The 18,156-nt window shown below is 37.7% G+C and overlaps 1 protein-coding gene across 28 annotated transcripts in view; it reads right to left on the bottom strand.

Moving 5' to 3' along the window:
- Positions 1-18,156, bottom strand: part of Dlg2 (discs large MAGUK scaffold protein 2) — a 1,893,126-nt gene that overhangs the window by 57,091 nt on the left and 1,817,879 nt on the right. For all 28 annotated transcript variants that reach the window (XM_063256338.1, XM_063256340.1, XM_063256341.1 and 25 more), the window contains 2 exons: positions 10,099-10,275; positions 1,994-2,069 (listed from right to left, as the gene is read on the bottom strand). In XM_063256338.1, the coding sequence (XP_063112408.1) occupies positions 1,994-2,069; positions 10,099-10,275 (253 nt within the window). The remainder of the gene's footprint in view (positions 1-1,993; positions 2,070-10,098; positions 10,276-18,156) is intronic.

Here is an 18,156-nt window from a genome sequence, read left to right as displayed (position 1 = left end):
AGGTTAGAAGACAAAGATGTTTGCTCTTATACTTCTGCCCAACATTGTACTGGGGGTTGTAGCCATCGCAATTAGGCAAGAAAAAAATAAAGTCATCCATATTACAATAAGAGGTTAAAATCTCTTTTTTGGATATGTCACAGTCTCATATATAGGAAATCCTGAGGAACTTACCAAAATACTATTAAATAGGTCAACAAAGGTTATAAGATATACAAATAAAACATTTCTTCACAATAATTACTTTCTATACCTCTGCAATGAACAAGCTAAGAGTGAAAAAGAAAATTCATGTACAAACAAATAAAATTGGAACCTGATCTCTCCCCATATATAAAAACTAATTCCAAATGAGTCAAACTTCTAAATATAAGTGCTAAAATTACAAAACTTTTAGAAAAAAATACAACATAAATTGTTTTGACCTTAGATTAGGAAGTAGTTTCTTAGATATAACATCAAACTATTAACAAAAAGAAAATGAAAAGATAAATTAGATTTTATCAAAATTAGAAATTTGTTGAAAGAGCTCAGAATGAGACAAACTCTTTGGAAAGCATTTATATGATAAGAAATAAACAATCAGACTAGATGCAGAATTTCTACAGCTCTACAGCTACAACAATAATAACAACAACAATGCCCAATTTTTTAAATGGGCAAAGAATTTTAATAGGAATTTTAAAAGAAGATATACAATGGCTGATAGTGAACAAAAGGATCCTTAACATCTACAGTTTTTAGGGAAAGGTATATCAAAACCACAGTGAGATGCCACTTCATGCCAACTAAGATGTTTACAATAAAAAAGATATTGTATTCCATAAAGAGAGTTGTTGTGGATGTAGAGAAAGTCAAAACCTCAAACACTATTACTGGAAACATGAGATGATGGAACCACACTGGAAAGCAGCATGACAGTTCCTCAAACTGTTAAGTATAGAACTATCGCACTCTTGAGGGTACCAGCAATTTCAGTCAGGCTATATACTGAGTGAAGGTAAAAGCATGTCTATGTACATAAAAACTTGTGCACAAATGCTCATAGCATGATTACCCATAATGGCTAAAGATGGGAAACAACCCAAATATCTGTGAACTGATGAATGTATATATTAAATGTTTTATATCCATACAATGAAATGTTATATGGCAATAAAAAGAAATAAAATACTTTTAAATGGCAAAACATAAATGCAACTTGAAAATACTATACCAAGTAGAATAAGTAGCCACAGAAGGCCATCTATTATATAATTCTTTTCATATGAAATATCTTTAGGGATACCTATCAAGATAGAAAGTATATTAATGATTGTTGTCCATGGCTAGATAAGAGTTGGGGAAAATGGAATGTGACTGCTAACTGACATGGAATTCTTATGGAATAATGAAATGATTTTAAACTGACTTTGGTGATAATTGTGCAACTCTAAATTTAAGTGAGTGAATTATAGGCTATGTGAATTATATCTCGTTAGAATTATTAGGAAAAAGATGTACATGAGTGGATATTTCCATTTTGGTGATTTGCTAATTTTCTTTTTTATGTCTGTCACAACAATCCACATATTCATTTAAATGATATGTATGTATATTTTCATAACCACTGTCTTAAATTTATAATGTATAACAAACTAAATATATTTTTGATGACAGATACATTTTATGAAATTCAACCTTTTGGAATGTCAATTTAAAAGAAAGAATAAAGAAATAGAAACACCTAAATTATACATTTTCTTTTTCATTGTAGTCATCACCTCGCTTTCATCAACATATCACTGATCCTGACCACTAACTTTATCCCAGTACTTAATATATTTACAATAAATCTAATCCATTTGATCACAAATGACACAGTACTTTTGGCAACATATTTGTAACAGTGCTCTACTGTCTAACGCTCCATAATTTGCTACTGAAAGCCAGTTAATTATCATTAAATCCAGGGAACTAAGAGAACATAATGTTTCCATCAGATTGTACTTACCCCTTTTGAATCAATCACTCCAGGTTTTGCATTAAACTTTACTGTCTTCAATCGGGCACGTTCCTTCCTTTCCACCCTAGAGAAATTTGAAAATAAAGAGTCTATCACATGACAAGGTACTTAAGATGAAAAATTTTTTGAGGGAGGTAGTTACTGGGACTTGAACTCAGGACATTGTGCTTGCTAGGCAGGCACTGTGCTGCTGAGCCCAGCCCGTGATGAAAATCTTTATTAAGTGAAGAATACCTTTCTCTCCTATCCTTACAACTCAAAGAAAATGTGTTCTAAAGTATTCTTTTCCTTTGTTCACCATAAAGTCTTTGTACTCTAATCTTGTAATATGTTACTTGAAATTTTGTGTTATACACTGAGAGTCACAATATTTTAAGAAACAAAGGGGAAGAAAATAATATTTGCTATTTAAATGCTTAAATCAAAATTTGTTTCAATAAGTCAGCTTGTAGAGATGAATACTCAAAATGGAGATTAAATAAGCTTTTCTTCTCTTTTCCTCTTTTCTCCTTCCATTTGCTTCTTTTTTATCTTCCCTGTAAGAACACTGGCATGGTGAGCTTTACTTGATAACCAAACATGTTATATATAATCTAATGTCCTTCTTTCATCTCTGCAGATTCATTATTTTACCTGCCACTCCATTCATTCATTAACTTCCTATTGAGTACCTATTATAAATCAAGGGGGATGCAAAGAAACAAGGAAAAGAAATTTTAAAAGAATGACTGCAGTGAACTCATGTTAATGTGCTCTTGGCAAGAACAGAGCTATTAACAAAGGCTAAGAATTCTGATATCCACATGGACGTGCTTATTGTACTAGGAAAGTAAGAGAGGGGAAAAGCATTGCAGTGGGATGGTTACAGGTGGTGTCAACTGATCAGATTCGCAGGATGAGAAAGAACTTGTCAGCAGAAAAGATTCAGAAGAAATTCTAAGATGGTATGAACACGTCATGACCTGAGGACGTGAGCATGCTGAATGGCTGTAGGATGCAGAGATGAGCCCACCAAGAGGACATAAAAGATGTAATCTATTTCCAGGAGGTGGGGTTTTGCCTTGGAGAATCCTCACTAGTTATAAGGGGACATTAAAGCAAGAAAGCAATAGACTCAAGTTAATGTTTTAAATGAGCTTGGTGCAAGTAAAAGACGGACTAGACAAGGGAACGAACAGGAGGCCTATTTAGAGACTGTTGACATATCTGGGCAAGAAATGATGAAGTATGATAATCAGTGGATAATGAGGGATCAGGAAGCCTCAAGATAAAATTGGTAAGACTTGTGCCTGTTTGAAGGTGGCGGTTGAAAAGGAGGAAAAGAAAAAGATTTCCCTGAATTTTCTGATTCTTGCCAGTTGGTTATGATCCTTCCTTCCTCTAAGCCATGATAGAACTTACTTTTATCTTTATGGCAATGTTATCTCTTGGCTTTCTTCTATTTTATTTTAAATTTTCATTGCTTTTACAGGTTTTCTTCCTTCAGGCCAAGCCCATATGTCACTCAATATGAATTAGAGAAAGTCTTTAATAAAAAATTATTGCACAAAAACAGTATAGAGTGTGTTGTTTTAACATGACTTTTTGTTTAAATATGGCTAGCTTTGATTTCAAGCTTTTCTTTCTAGAGAGAAAACCCTGAAACTATAGAAACTTAATGGTTTATGAGGTGTTAGCTATTCACACATCAATAATTAAAGCACACTTTTTCCTGAGAGCTTTTTTGTGTTTCCAAACACAGTGAAGATTAAGTACAGAGAGCAGTTTCAGAATATATTTATTTCAGTATGAGAGAATATTTGAGTGGAAACAGCTGAAAAAATTTCTTCACATGTAACCTCAGTATGAAAAGCAGTGTGTCCCACTGAAGAGTTTCCTCTTGCATCTGACATACAACTCGTGGGAGGAACCAAGAAAGATTTCAGATAAGATGAACTGCCAAGTGGAAAGATGCTTACTGAGAAAAGGCCTGCTCTGAGCTTTACCAGCTTGTCTCAGTTTTAATCCAAGTCCAAATATAATTCATATTCATCTCTTTGGAGTTTTCTAAAACTGGTGTTAGGGAGCCAACTTTATTCTGACTTCTTTGCATTAATTAGGCTAAAGACAGTTCATTTAATACGGTCACAATGACTGTAGCACACAGAGAACAGTTAATTAATATGTAAATAAATGCTGTATAAATCTACAGAACTCACACAGGTCCCAAATATAATACAAGGCTGACCTCAGTATTCAACCTAAGAATCATTTGGACAGAGTGTTCTGATCTCCTTCTTCCCTGTTTCTAAGTTTATCCTTTCTCATCTTCTTGAGAAATGTCTCTATTAGGCCAATATTAGCATCTTATTGCAAAGATCATAAAAGATTTGCAAAGAATATTGTTAGACACACACAGAAGGATATACGTAGTGTCATCTTGTATTTGCTACAGCTTATCATTCAAACTGGCAATAGAACAACTAAAAACATGTTTTGAAGGCTTATCAGTTTCTTCACTCATTAATGAAGTTGGAAAGTTTTGCTTTTTTATTTGAGTGCGAAGTTCTATTGATAACGTAAGTGGTTGCTAAAGTTTTAGCATGAAAATATTGATAAGATTCTGTCATACTTGCATCATTTTAATCTGACCCCTCAGTAACTCAGTGATGTAGGCATTACTACTCCATTTTATGGCTGGAGAAACTGACTTGAAGCTTCTCAGACTAGAAAGTGGTAGAAATACAGCTGACCATGTATCCCCCAGTGTTAACTTCATTGTCTTCCTATTGTCACTCAGTGTGGAGTGAAAAGCATCACAAAATGATAATTACTTCTGGTCTGTGAAAATCTCTTCATAGGATGACTGTGTCGCCCACTTTCCTTCCTGATATGCCTCAGCCCCTTTCCCTCTCCCAGCCCTTCCTCAGATACATGCAGACAGTTCACTGCTGACAGGTAAGACTTGAAAATAGAGCCCTTTCCTCTGACCAAAATCTGAAAAAAGTAAAACAGCCACCATTTGTGTGTATACTAAGTTTTGAAGCAGTGTGAAGCACATTATCTATTTTATCTATAACTGATACAATGGCTCAGAATTGAACATGGCGTTGGGTACATAACAGAAGCTTCGTGCATCTCCGTTGCATGACTATATAAATGAACTCTCATGGAGGATTCTAGTTCTTGACCTAGATATGACTAATAAGGCCAAGAGAGTTTAAGTGACTTGGCAGACAATCAATGTTTCATTTAAAAAGTTGGTTGCCATTTTACAGTCTTTTGTCTTGGTAAGAATATACATAGAAATCTGATATCAAAATTTCTGATTGTTTTACTGGCAGAAATAGATATCAAGGACCAAAGGGCTTTGCTTCAGTGAATGGTAGGGCCACCTGTACACAAGGGCCCAATTTCAGTGAGAACAACTGCTGTACTTTCCTTCTGCACTCAGATTCAAGCAATTAATTAGACCATCTAAACAGAAATAATCCTCCCCACCCTAGGCTTATCACTGACCAAAATACTTAAAACGTAAACTGGGTGGCAGAATATGAGCAATCAGTTCTGACACCTACCATCTCCAGGTAGTACCAAGTTGTAATACTTTAATGGGACCAACTGTCTCCCTCTCCCACTTCCCCATTTCCCATTCCAGCAACCCACATAACTGGACCAGACCAGGACCAATGGATAGTGAGAACACGATTTGTCACATACGGTTCCTTTGCTTGTGCTCCCCAGGTTCTGTTGGAGAGAGAATTGAAATGCCATCTGAACTAGTAGTCACAGCTTGCTATGAAGGCAAGGGGAGTAAATTCTCATGTAAGGCTAAACACAGGCTGTCGTCCTAAGCCTAGATGACCAAACTCTGTGAGACAGTGAATGGATCAAAGATCGCTTAGAAAATCTTGGTTTGGCCATTCAGATTCAGATTATGAAGTCACATAAACCTAGGTTTGAATTCTTGTTGCTTTTTTTTTTTTTTTTTATCAGTACCAGGGATCAAACTCAGGACCACATGCTTGCAAGGCAGGCACTTATGCTGCTGAGCTAAATCCCAGCCCCTAGGTTTGAATTCTGCCTCAGCCACTTAATGGACTGTGATTGACTGAAGTCATTCAGCCTTTTAGGATGCTTTCATATTGGTAAAATTAGAATAACAACATAGACTTCAAAAATTATGGTGAATGTTAATGAGATAATACAAAAAAAATTTAGCTAGGAATCTGACACACAGAGCTCTGTACGTGACATGATACTGCTAAGATGTTTATGGTAATACTGTCCAGGATGTCACTCATCATCACCACTCCCAATTCCCTTGATTTGTAAAAGGCAGGTGATGCAGGTATTCTGTCTCAGGTATTCACTGTTATGGGCAGCCTTTCTCCACTAGGTAAAAAAGGCATGCATGCCTCCCTTTCCCTCTGAGGGAATACATAAACGTGAGCTCTTAGACTTGACAGCTATTGTGCTGAGAAGAACCCAAACTTCTTCTAAGCAGTTGCTTGTAGAGGTATAAAAAAGGCGTGTGTTTGAATCCTGGTCACCCAGAGTGATTTTGACAGGCTACTTGGATTCTCTGGTGGTCATGTTTATAACTGGTAAGTGTTCCTAAGGCAGTGTTCCTGCTGTAGTGAAAACCCATCTAATTCTGTTACTAGAGAGACCGGGGTCCAGCTAGTGGCTGTCTATATGACGTAGGTCAAATTACTTCACTTTGTTGACCCTGTTTCTTTATGGGGTGTTTGTTGAGATTACATTAAAATCATGTATTTGAATGCATCTGGTACAAAATATGGTGCTACTGTTTGAACATCCTCACCCAAATGCTGACATTTAATTACTATTGTAAGGTAGCAGAATATAGGACCATGGTGGGAATTTAAGAGTTAAGTTACAAGGCCCTTCTTTCTTGAATGGGTTAATCCATTTAGGCACTGATGGATTAAGGATTATCATGAGAATGGGTCTGTTTTAAAAGCCATTTTGGCTCCATCTCCTTTTGCCATGTGATGTCCTATAAAGCCTTGGGATGCTGCAGGATCTATACAATAAGAACTTCACTCAGATGTGAACTCTCAACCTTGGACTTCCCAGCCTACAGAACTATGAACTAAGTAAACCTCTGTACTTTATCAATTTCCCGTCGGTGGCATCAGTTATAGGAGGGGTGGGGGAAGGACTATAACATAGAATCAGCACTGTTATCAGAGAGAATTTATCCCTTTCTCTGGTTCCTTTTCACTTTCCTTAGTAACTGTATACAAGCCTCATCTTCCTAGTCACAGAGTTCTGTGATAGAGTTACACGCTGGTCTTGAGAATGGTGGGTGCCCAGCTGTGACCCTACAACAGCAACTGGACACAGATGCTGCATGATGAACTGAAATTTGTGCACTTATTTCTATACCTTTGGGAGGCAGGGTTGCATATGAATTACAGCAAGTCTGTAGTCTATGTTCAAATCCCAGTTCCGTCACTTATTAGATGGGCAATTTTAGGTCAGGCAAATTAATTGACCTCTTTGCACCTCACCTTCTTCATTTGTGAAGTGGGAATAACAACAGCATCTTACTCATAGGATGGTAATAAGACTTAAATAGTTAATGATTGTAAAGGGTTTAAAACAGTATCAATTTTATGGAGTGTTTTATTAAATAAGTTAATTCAGCATCTTCAAAGAAGGAGGAGATGACAATACTCATATTCTTAATCCTGTAGTTTCATTGGAATGATTAAATGAAATCACCAGTAGAGAAACACTTTTGTAAAGAGTAAGGTCATACACTGATGTCATCCATTATGAAATATTTCCAGGAGAGATCTACTAAATGGATTCTAATTATAAGATGGGTTAGAGATCTTAGAAAACCCAATGTAATAAATTTAGATTTTAAGTTGCATTATGATTAGTACAAAATGACTTTGTATTACTTTTATAAATACATAAAAATTTAAGAGTAAATTGCTGAAATAATTAACATCCAAAGGAAAAAATGTGAGAAAAATTCATTTATAGGCATACATTTTATTTAAACTTAAATATTTATTATTTTACTTAAAATATTTATTATTAAATAAGTACTATATATTATTTTATAAAAACATTACTTAAAATATTTATTATTAAATAAGTACTATATATTATTTTATAAAAACATTTTCCCAAGGTAGGGCTTAGTACCCATTATGAAATGATATGCAAACAAAGAAACATTATTTCAGACACTAAACAAGCTTCTTCCTCAGGTGAGCTGAGGAAGGGCTGTTCAGATGGCTTCATCCAAAAATATGAGGGAGAAAAAGCCAATTCAAGAATAATAACCAGCAGGTGAAAAATTATTTCCAGAGGCATAGTACTGAAAATGTTCTTCAGAAGATAAGTGATACACATTAAAGAAATGAATGACACAACTGATGAGAAGCACAAAACCTCAGGTTTCAAAGGGACTAAAGATCATCTAGTTGAACTCTCTCATCTACAGTTTGAATTTCTTTTGTATCTTCCCAAGTAGTCCATGCCATACCTAGACAGTCTCAACTAGAAGAAAAATTTCTTTAAAACGAGCTGAAATCCATTCCTGCATAGGTTTCTTTCTGTCACCTCAGTTGTGTCCTAGGGCTGTATTCAACAAGAATCCTCCTCATTGCAGAGAAGAGCTTCTCAGACAGCTGTGATCAATCAGTGCAAAACAGCCCAACACCCACTTGTCTTGATGTTTTAAAAAGATGTGAAGAGAATGGAAATGGAGAAGCACAGAATATAGAAAAACTAGTGCTAAGGCTCACTGCTTTGAATATATAACCTTTCAGATAACACTACAAGCATGGTACAAAGCTGACATGCCCTCACCAAGCAACGTCAGGCCGTGATCCAGGAGTGCAGGGACTTAAAGAGACCAGAACAGTCTGCTGCTGAGAACCAAGCAAACGCACATGGATTAAAGGCTGTTTGGAGGTTCAACCACTGCACGGTGGCTCCTCCCCATAAAGGTAAGTGAACAGCCGTGCAACAGTCAACCTGCTCTCCTCCCTGCTACAGTCTTTGCCTTTGTGGCCACAGGTAGAAAAAGATAAAATCCTATGTTCTTCAGGGCTCAAATGTCCCACAGGGTCACTCTGAGGGTAAAAGTTGTATTTTGTTTCCCACTATGGTTTGTACTAGCTCAATTACTGCCTCCCTTTGTACGTGGTACCACTTAAATACTCAGCTACACAGAGAAGTTTGCAGAAAGGTATTTTGAGCTTTTGCATAAAAGGACCAGAGCTCTTTGAGAAACCTGCAGCACAAGAAAAGTTGATGACTGATTTGAACAAGCATTACTCCTTACTGATTCTGTGTGTGTCTTTTCTAGGGCAGTCTTGTTTCTTTGACAATGTTTTGGTGCCAAAAGGAAATTCACAGGGAAGAAAGTTTTTTGGGTGGTCGTGAATACAAGCTACTAGACAGAGAGGACTGAAGTATATTTCTGCCCCCAAAAGTAGCGCTGAAGAGAAAGAGCATCGTGCCCTTGGATTAGGAAACATTGACACAGCTATGTATCTGAGTGGACACTTGGAGCTGTGAGATGGAGAGCAGGCCTGACTAAAACAGTAAAAAAACAAAACAAAGAAACAGCTGGATATTCATGTTTGTGGATTTCATCAGGAATTTGGCAGCTCATATCCAAAGTATCTAAATTTTGGGTGGGGGTTTTCAGATTTTTCATCTGTCTATGAGATATTATATAGAGAGATCCTTAGCTTAGTAAATTGCCTACTTTATTCTGTTTCCACCTGGCCTTTCTGGAAAATTCAATGGTACATGTTGAAGCTTTAGAGTAAATCCACTAAGGTTGTAAGTCGGTGCATAACCTTGCATGGACGGGTGTTGGGGAAAGGTTTGGGAAGATGGTATAAACAAAGCCTTTTCTCCTTATGGCTTGTTGCAGTCACCAATTTTGGTAAAATTCTAATATGAGGAGAATGAGAATTTTTTATTCATGTTACCTGTCACCACTGACAATTTTCCTATCCCACTTCTATGATTATTTTGTGAATAGTTTCCCCTGATTCTCTCTTCCTCATTTTACTCCCTGGTTAGCTAAGATACACAAAGACCACTCTTACCTCCGTTTGCTGGGGATGACGCCCATCTCCTCACTGTCCCCCTCCAGCGTGACTCTCCTGGCTTGCCACCACTCATCATCAGAAGCATTGATAACATGGAGAATATCTCCATACTTAAAACTAAGTCCTTGACTTGGAAGCCCACTGTCTTTGCTCTTGTCATAGTCAAACATGGCTCTGAAAGAAATGTCACAAGGAGGAAAGGTAAGAAGTCTGACAACACAGAGGTATAATTTGTGTTTTTTAATTTTTACTCTTGCTCTGAGAATACAACATCTATTTGATATCAAGTTTGGGTGATGCTCTGGATTGCAGATCACATTCCCACTGTTTTATCTCTGAACTAAGGTTAGTTGTATTATCTTGCTGGTTGTAGGAATGGCCCAGAGATCCTTAAAGCCGGGGTCTATGTTTTGTCTGGGAGGACCTCAGATGTTCAAAGGTGATAACAGGAGATAACAAAGTCAGTTTACTACTTAATTGAGATACTTTCCTCTCATTATAAAATCATTTAAAAAGTAAATAAAATGAAGATAAACATAACTTACTAAACAAAGCATTTTGTGTTATAAGCAAATCCCCTCAGATGTATCAGCCTGTAAGAACTTTTCTTTACAATAGAAATGGAGAAAAATGGTAACAATGTAAAGAATCTACCAATGGAAGGCTCTAATTCTTGCAGACAATGGAATTTTGGAACATCACTGATACTAGATAGTTGAAGGGGTTAATGTAATAACCTCAACAAATGCTTAAAATACAACCATTGAAAAAAACATATGTACATGTGTTTATCAACATCAAAATCATATGAATGACATCATAAATCTTCTGTTTCTGTATGAGGTTCTTGCTGTCTGTATCATGTTTCCCCCACTAAAGAGTTTTTGCAGAGCCTTTGTAAGCTCACTGCATGGCAGTTTGTATGACTGATGAGTTGCAGGAGTTGGAAGCAGAAAAAAATGGTGAACAAGTCCTTACTAAGTAGCTGTTGTCTTGAGACAGTGACAGTTTATTAGAGATCCTACATTCCCTTCCCTCTGCTCTATCCTTCACTCTCAAAAACCATCACACATACAGTGTGCTATTTCCCAGGAGAAGCACACTTTACCACCTCCCTGTTTCTTGATTCCATCCTGTGAATTTCCTTGGAGTATAACCACTCATACATGTGAAATAAGCTATATTTGGGGAACAGATTTTTCTAAATTCACTAAGGACCAAGTTTGGCTTTTTCTTCTATCTTTTTTTCCCCTCCATCAAAGAAATGCCACATCTGCTGTCATGGTAACCAAAAGAGCTGAAGACAGCATCTCACCCTCAAATACTGCAGAAGCTGAATTATAACACAGATACTTCTATCTCTCAGTGATGAAATTTGTAGAGAGTTTCTTTGTCTGAGCTCCCAGAATAAATTATTTCCCCCGTGACCAACTGTATCTTTTCTCCCTAGGGCTCACACAATATCCAAACCAAGAAAAGGGAGGTGGTGCAGACAGAGAAACTCCTGATTCTGTCACTTCTCTGGCTTTGTCATACGATGTAATTTAATTAACATTATTGAACCACAAGTTTTTGATACAAAAGTGATCTAACAACTACATTCACACAGAGCTGCGGTAAGCATGAATCAGACAACACACATACAGGCCCTGCCATGGGAGGTGCAGGGTAGCAAGCAGTAATATAAAGGTTACAAACAGATTCAGGGGCTATGCTACTGGGTCATGGTACTCCTACAATGTCTTAACTGCAGCTAATCATCTGAGTAAGGTATTTAACCTCCATTAGTGCTCACTTGCCTTGTATACAGCATAGTAATGATGGTGATGATAACAGTACTTCCAGTACAGAGTTGTTTTGTGATTACATAGCACTACCAATGAGGGATTTACAGCAGTGCCTGGTATGCAGGGCCAACAGTAAGTATGAACTGCTTTTCCTGCTTGTGGGGATAATAATGTATTTTAAAGATCTCACTTTGTGAAGAAAAAACATAGTACGCCTCCAGCTGTTTTCCTCAAAAAAAGGTCTGTTTGCAAAAGTGGCCTTTGGCTGATCTCTGGGAACTTAGATCTTGTGAGTTCTTAAAACTCACAAGATTGTGCCTCAACTGTACAAACTGTATCGGTTTCCTGCTTTCCTTTTGGAAGTCTGCAATTGAACGTTCCAGGCAAAGGGTACCTACCTAAACAGTACCCAGTGAGAAGCCCCCATACTGAGTCACTAATGAGCTTCCCTGGTAGAAATTTAACTCCTGTTATTGTCATTTGCTCCTATAGGCATTGGACACAGCCCATATTCTTCCATTAAGAGAAGACTCTTGGAAACTTACAGCTTATCTCCCGTAGACTTTGTCTCATAATCTTCTCCCTTTGTTGATTTTACTTGGCATTTTGCTGTAATAAATCGTACTTCTGAGCCTGACTATGTTGAGTTCTGTGGAACCTTGCAGAGAATCATTAACCCTGTGTACTGCATCATTGAACATTCCTGTGACTTATTTCACTCCCGTGAAAAAGGTGTGATAGATAGTTCGATCCCCTTTTCATAGAGCTGGAGCCCTCAGTGACCAGCCGTGGGGCATATGGCTTTACGGTAGTAACCGAGGGCTAGAGTTCAGGCCTTCTTCTATTTCAGCCTTTCTGACATTATGCCCTGTTCAGTCTAGGAGAAGGCAGTGCTGGCAGCCAAGTGGTGAGGATGCTGGCCATGATGGCTACCACTACTGATTTTATCGGGCAGCTTGGCCCTTTGTAGTCATTGTCTTTTTTCAGCTTTGAGATCATAAGAGCCTTAAAAGCAAAAAACCCCAGTTTTCCCATCTCATAGAGGAGAAAGGGATTGCAGAAAGTGAAGGCACTTGTCTCAGATGATACGAATACATATGAGGAGATTAAATAAAAAATGAAGTCCGTCTGGCAAGAAAATCCACATAATGGCTATTTTATTGTATGGTTCAGTTGCTCAGCCTGTTGTCCTCTGGCTACATTCACGGCCCAGCAGTATGAAGGAACTCAAATCTTACCCTCAGTGCTGACAACTCTCTAAAGTTGTGCAGTTCCCTTATTGCTTAACCCTTGTCTCAGGATTTCTTATCCTAAACGTATCTGAACTGCTTGCTTGGTTCCAGGCACCTCGATGTAAACTGTGAGGAGTGGAGACAGAGAAGACCTTCATTCTATTGTGCTCCATTCCGTTCCCAAGAGTCCATGAGAGGAAATTTTCCACTTCCGTCTTTAGCAATAAATGTATCTGCTGAGGTCTCAGTAACACATTTTTGCCATGGGCTCTATTTGTCTTGAACAGTCTGCCCCTGTAGGATTACAGATTCAGATTTGTAAGCTTCCTAAACCCAAGCAGCTGACACATTTTTTTCCCCCAGCTTCTAGCTCCTTTGGCTATCTATTAATGAACCCTCCTGGCTGAGAAACATGCTACAGTGCCCCATCTACTAATTTAAAAAGTGATAAGCTCTTTTTAATTTCCTTTATGTAGTAATTCATCACAGCAACTTTTATAAAATGCCATTAAGATTCACACTTTCCACCCAGGGTGCTTTTAACAAGTCCATTAGACAAGTGGAATTTGATATGGATAATGCAAGATTTCCCCATCCCTGCTACCCTTCTTGAATTTCAATGTGTGGTGGCCCTTTGCCAACTGGGAAGTCTAGGGAGTAAACAGTAGAGCAGGCACTCACGTTCAGTGCTGTGCAGCATAGCTAGGACATACCTGGGGACCCTATTGAACAGTGCTTGTTACATACCTCACAGTGCACAAAGTATTTTATATTTTCTGTCTCACACAGGTTACTGGGTAGGCAAGACAGCATATGCCAGGCTGCCCAGACTGAAGAGAGCTCTCAGTTTAAGTCCCATTTTCACCTTTTCTACCAGTAAACTTGAGATATGTTACTTAGTCTCTTGAATGATCAGTTAACCTTAGGTGACCATTCCCTCAACTAGGAAATGTGGGTAAAGATGGCATAAACTTAAATTGGTTGTTGTGGATGTACAACAATACACTGATGTAAGTAGAAGGCCTAACACAGAATGAATTTCACTTTATTGTTTCTGACAATAATCCTTCTATGTAATCATTTTTTCTTGTCTCATAAATGAAATGAGACTCAAAGTTCTGAAATGAAAAAGCTAGCAAGTGGCAGAATGAGGATTCAAATGTAGACAAATGTATGTCGCTCAAACACTCATATGCCTGACTCTAGAATTCCTTTTGGAATTCCTGATAAGGAATGTTGTACTTATATCTCATCGGGAAGGATTTCATGATTTCTAATGATTGTAATGGAATGAATAATGCCTGCATACCAACTTCTAAGATACCTACATTTTAATCTCCAGAACTTTCTGATATGTTGCTTTGTGAAGGAAAAGAGACTTCCTGATTTGAAAAAGGTTAAAGTTCCTAAATTGAGATTACCATGGATTATCTTGGTGGCCCAATCTAATCATGAGTCCTTACAAGTGGAAGACGAAACACAGAAGAACGGTTTGTAGAGATGTGACTTGGGAAGGAATTGATCTTTCACTGCTGGCTTTGAAGTAGAGGAACAGAGCCACAAGCCAAAGAAACTGGTGATCTTTAAAGCCTGAGAATGGTTATCAAGTTATAGCCAGCAAGAAAATAAGAGACTCTAGCCCTACAACCACAAGGAACTGAATTCTGCCAATAACTTGAGCGAGCAAAAACTAGATTCTCCCCAACAGACCCCATATAAAGGTACAGCCTGTTGACAGCTTGATTTTATTCTAATGAGATCTTCAGAAGTATAATATAATACATTTGTGCTGTTTTAAATCTCTTAACTTTGTGGTTGTATGAGCTAATAGAACAGTAATATGTGTGTATGTGATATAGGCAGCTGTATAACAAATGGAATAAATATATAAATAGGTGGAAGTGGCTTTGGAGATGGACACAAAAAGAGGCTATAAGAATGCTAAGGACCATAAAAAAATCCTAGATTATCCCAAACAAAAAATACAGATTTTAAAGGTGTCTCAGTGAAACTTCATAGACTCCCTTAAAGGAAGCTTAAATTGGATGTTCCTGATGGCAATGATATGTAACTGGAAAGCAGGAAAGAGACTCTTGTTACAGGGTGGGAGGAAGCTTAGAGAAATTATGAATTATATTCTCCAATTATGTGGAAAGAAGAATCACTGGAGGCCAAATGGTAGACTGTGGTTGGAAGCATAATGGTTTCTCAAAGATGTCCCTGTCTTAATCTCTAGGACCTGGAATTTGTAGGGTCTGTGTGGTATACGGGACATGGATCTGTGATTAAAATTTAGGGTTTTAAAATGAGATTGCCCTTGATTATCTGGGTGGGTCCAGTCTGAACCTTTGAGTTCTTCAAAGTAGAACAAGCAAAAAGAAAAAAATGGAAACAAAACTGTAGTAAATAAGGAAGGGAAGAGTGGTTGAAGGAAGGGGAAGGGATTGGAGAAAAAAATCAATTCATATTATGCACAGGTGCAAATTTCCTATGATGATCGTGATTATTATGTTGGTCCTCACATTTCTGTGCAACAAGGTAAAGAATCAAAGCAGCAGAATGCAACATCTGCTTTCAGATCAATCCCACTCTGCCTGGGGTGGATGCTTGTGTTCCATTTTCATATTGCTAAGTAGCTGTGGGTAGCACAAAATGAACAGATGTTAGAGTGCAGAGACACATTCAAGTCAGCCTACTCTATCTAGCAGAGTCTCACTGGGAAGATCAGTCATGATATAAGTCTTAATTTTATTTACAAAATAGAGTTAAAGTTTCAACCTCTCACATGTTTGTACAGGTTAAACGACATGACACACAGTAGCAGCAAAGAGTTTATTTGACCTCTTTCGTGTTGTGGAAATGAGTGAAGGGTTATGTGTTAGAAGTGTTAGAAGAGGAATGGAAGACAGTGTCTTTTAAAATGCACTATAAAATACATATCTTTAGCTGCTATCATTTTAAAAATCAGAATTTTCCATCTTTCTTTTTAAAAACATCCAATTTACCTCCTTGTGTATATGATGAGTAACTTTCAAAAGTAGAAATGGAAATCTAGCAGCAGAATTTGGCTAGAATTAGGGGAGAAGCAATTAGTGCAGTGTTCAACACAATCCCATAGGGTGAGCTTGAGTAAGTGCCTTACTCCTTTTGGGCCTTGGCTTTTATAAACTTAAGAAGCAAAATAATAATAATGATGATAATAAAAATATCTCAAGTGCATTTAGTTGTCATGTTCTATGCCTTTGACTTTTAAGACACTTTAGGACGGTGCTCATATTAATAGTCTTCTCATAGGATTACACTTAAGTTATAAAAATAATTTAGCCTGCATCATCTTCCCCATTCATCCCAGAGCACCTTTTCTCCTTACATCATGTATTCACTGGGAGTGAAATGCCTTCTTCATTACATTATATTTGATCTTTAACTTCTGCCCTGTTAATAGATACCAGGGAAGGTTCATATTCATCCTATCTATTCCTTGGGCTTATGACAAAATAGGTCATCAGTAAAAGTTATTTTCTGTTTTCAACCTACCACTTCTCACAGGAAAATTCCTAGAATTTCAACAGATTTTTTTCCTTTTTCTCTTCTTTTCTGACTATATGACTGAAACAATGGCAAGAGAGGCCTGCATGGTGTCCAGCATGGATGTCTCTATCTTTCTTAGGAAATTATGGGTGTGTATGCAATACTCCTGCCTCTTAAGGAAGGGCACAGGGAAACACATGGCTCTGTGCTAATTAATTGTGACATCTCAAGGAATTACAACATGAACTCCAATTGGGTGAGGTGCCAGGGTCAGTTGATTAAGCTCTGGATAGACAGCCACTTATTTCCTCATCAATTTCAAAAACTAATTGTCTTCCATGAAAAGGGTGACAGAAGCCACCAGCAAACGAGTCTTCATGGTTGAAAACATAGTAGCTCCTGTGACTCTTTGCTATAAGGCCCAGGGCCAAGATGTCATTATCTGCTAAGTGACTGCTGAGTAGCTGGCTTTACAGTGTGTCAGGCCTAGGTATTTCTGTGACTCAAAAGGTACCCACTCAAAATGTAGGTATGATTAGCATTTCATAGAATAGAATATTCCACAAAATTGTGGATTAAACAATTTAATCAATAATAACCATAGAAAGCAATTTTGTATTCTTTAAACATACTCTTATCACATCAGAATGTTTCCACATTATGAGAGAGCTGGAAAAATGTCAGACTTTACTGTACCCAAGGAATCAGGCAGTCACTGTCATGACAGAAAATAGCACTAATTGGACACCCAAAGTCCCCATAACTTGAACCTCCCTGTAGCTGTATCATTTTGATTATAATCAGGGAACAACATTGTTTCCAGGGGCAACAATACTATCCCTCAACCCCCAAGCACATACTTGTCTCTTGTGCTCTCAATTTATCTAAGAGTATAGAATGAGCAAATTTTTCACGTCCAAAAGCTCTGCGTGTTGATCACTGCAGACAATTTATCATCAGAGCCCCAGGGGACAGGGCCCACTCCAGCCTGTCTTGTCTCTCCGGGCATCCTGGCAATCTGTCAGATCACTCTATACTCTGGTGCTGAGTGACAGCTCCCACCCGGGAGACACAGAAACAAATCTGCACCTGCCCATAGGTAGAGCTCACTGGACTGTGCTGAATGGTACTTCAGGTTTCACAGTTGGGTGACAGTGTAATGATTAATCATCCTAAAATCACTGTCCTTTCTCCCAGATACCATCAGCTGAATTTTCAGAAAATGAAATGTGAGAAGAGGGACATGAACAACTTCAAGAGCTCTTATGTCCTAGCCCTGTATATCAGGCAATCAGGTACTACATATAGATAGAGGTTCTTCAGAAAAAATGACATAGCCCTGACTTCAACCCTTTATTCGTAATCTGAGCTTAAACGGTGGCTCAAGCTTTAGTATTCATCTATCAGAGTGCTGCTGTCAGTAAAACTTGCAATGGGGGAAAAAAAGGAAATATTCTAATATGGGGTTTCATTATTGCTAATAGATAATTATCACACAAACATTT

Source organism: Cavia porcellus, unplaced genomic scaffold, assembly GCF_034190915.1.
Source record: "Cavia porcellus strain 051 isolate PalLab524CR breed Dunkin Hartley unplaced genomic scaffold, mCavPor4.1 scaffold_9, whole genome shotgun sequence".
Classification (NCBI taxonomy): Eukaryota; Metazoa; Chordata; class Mammalia; order Rodentia; family Caviidae; genus Cavia; species Cavia porcellus.
The sequence above is the reverse complement of the archived record's forward strand: the minus strand, read 5'-3'. Positions and strand labels throughout refer to the sequence as shown.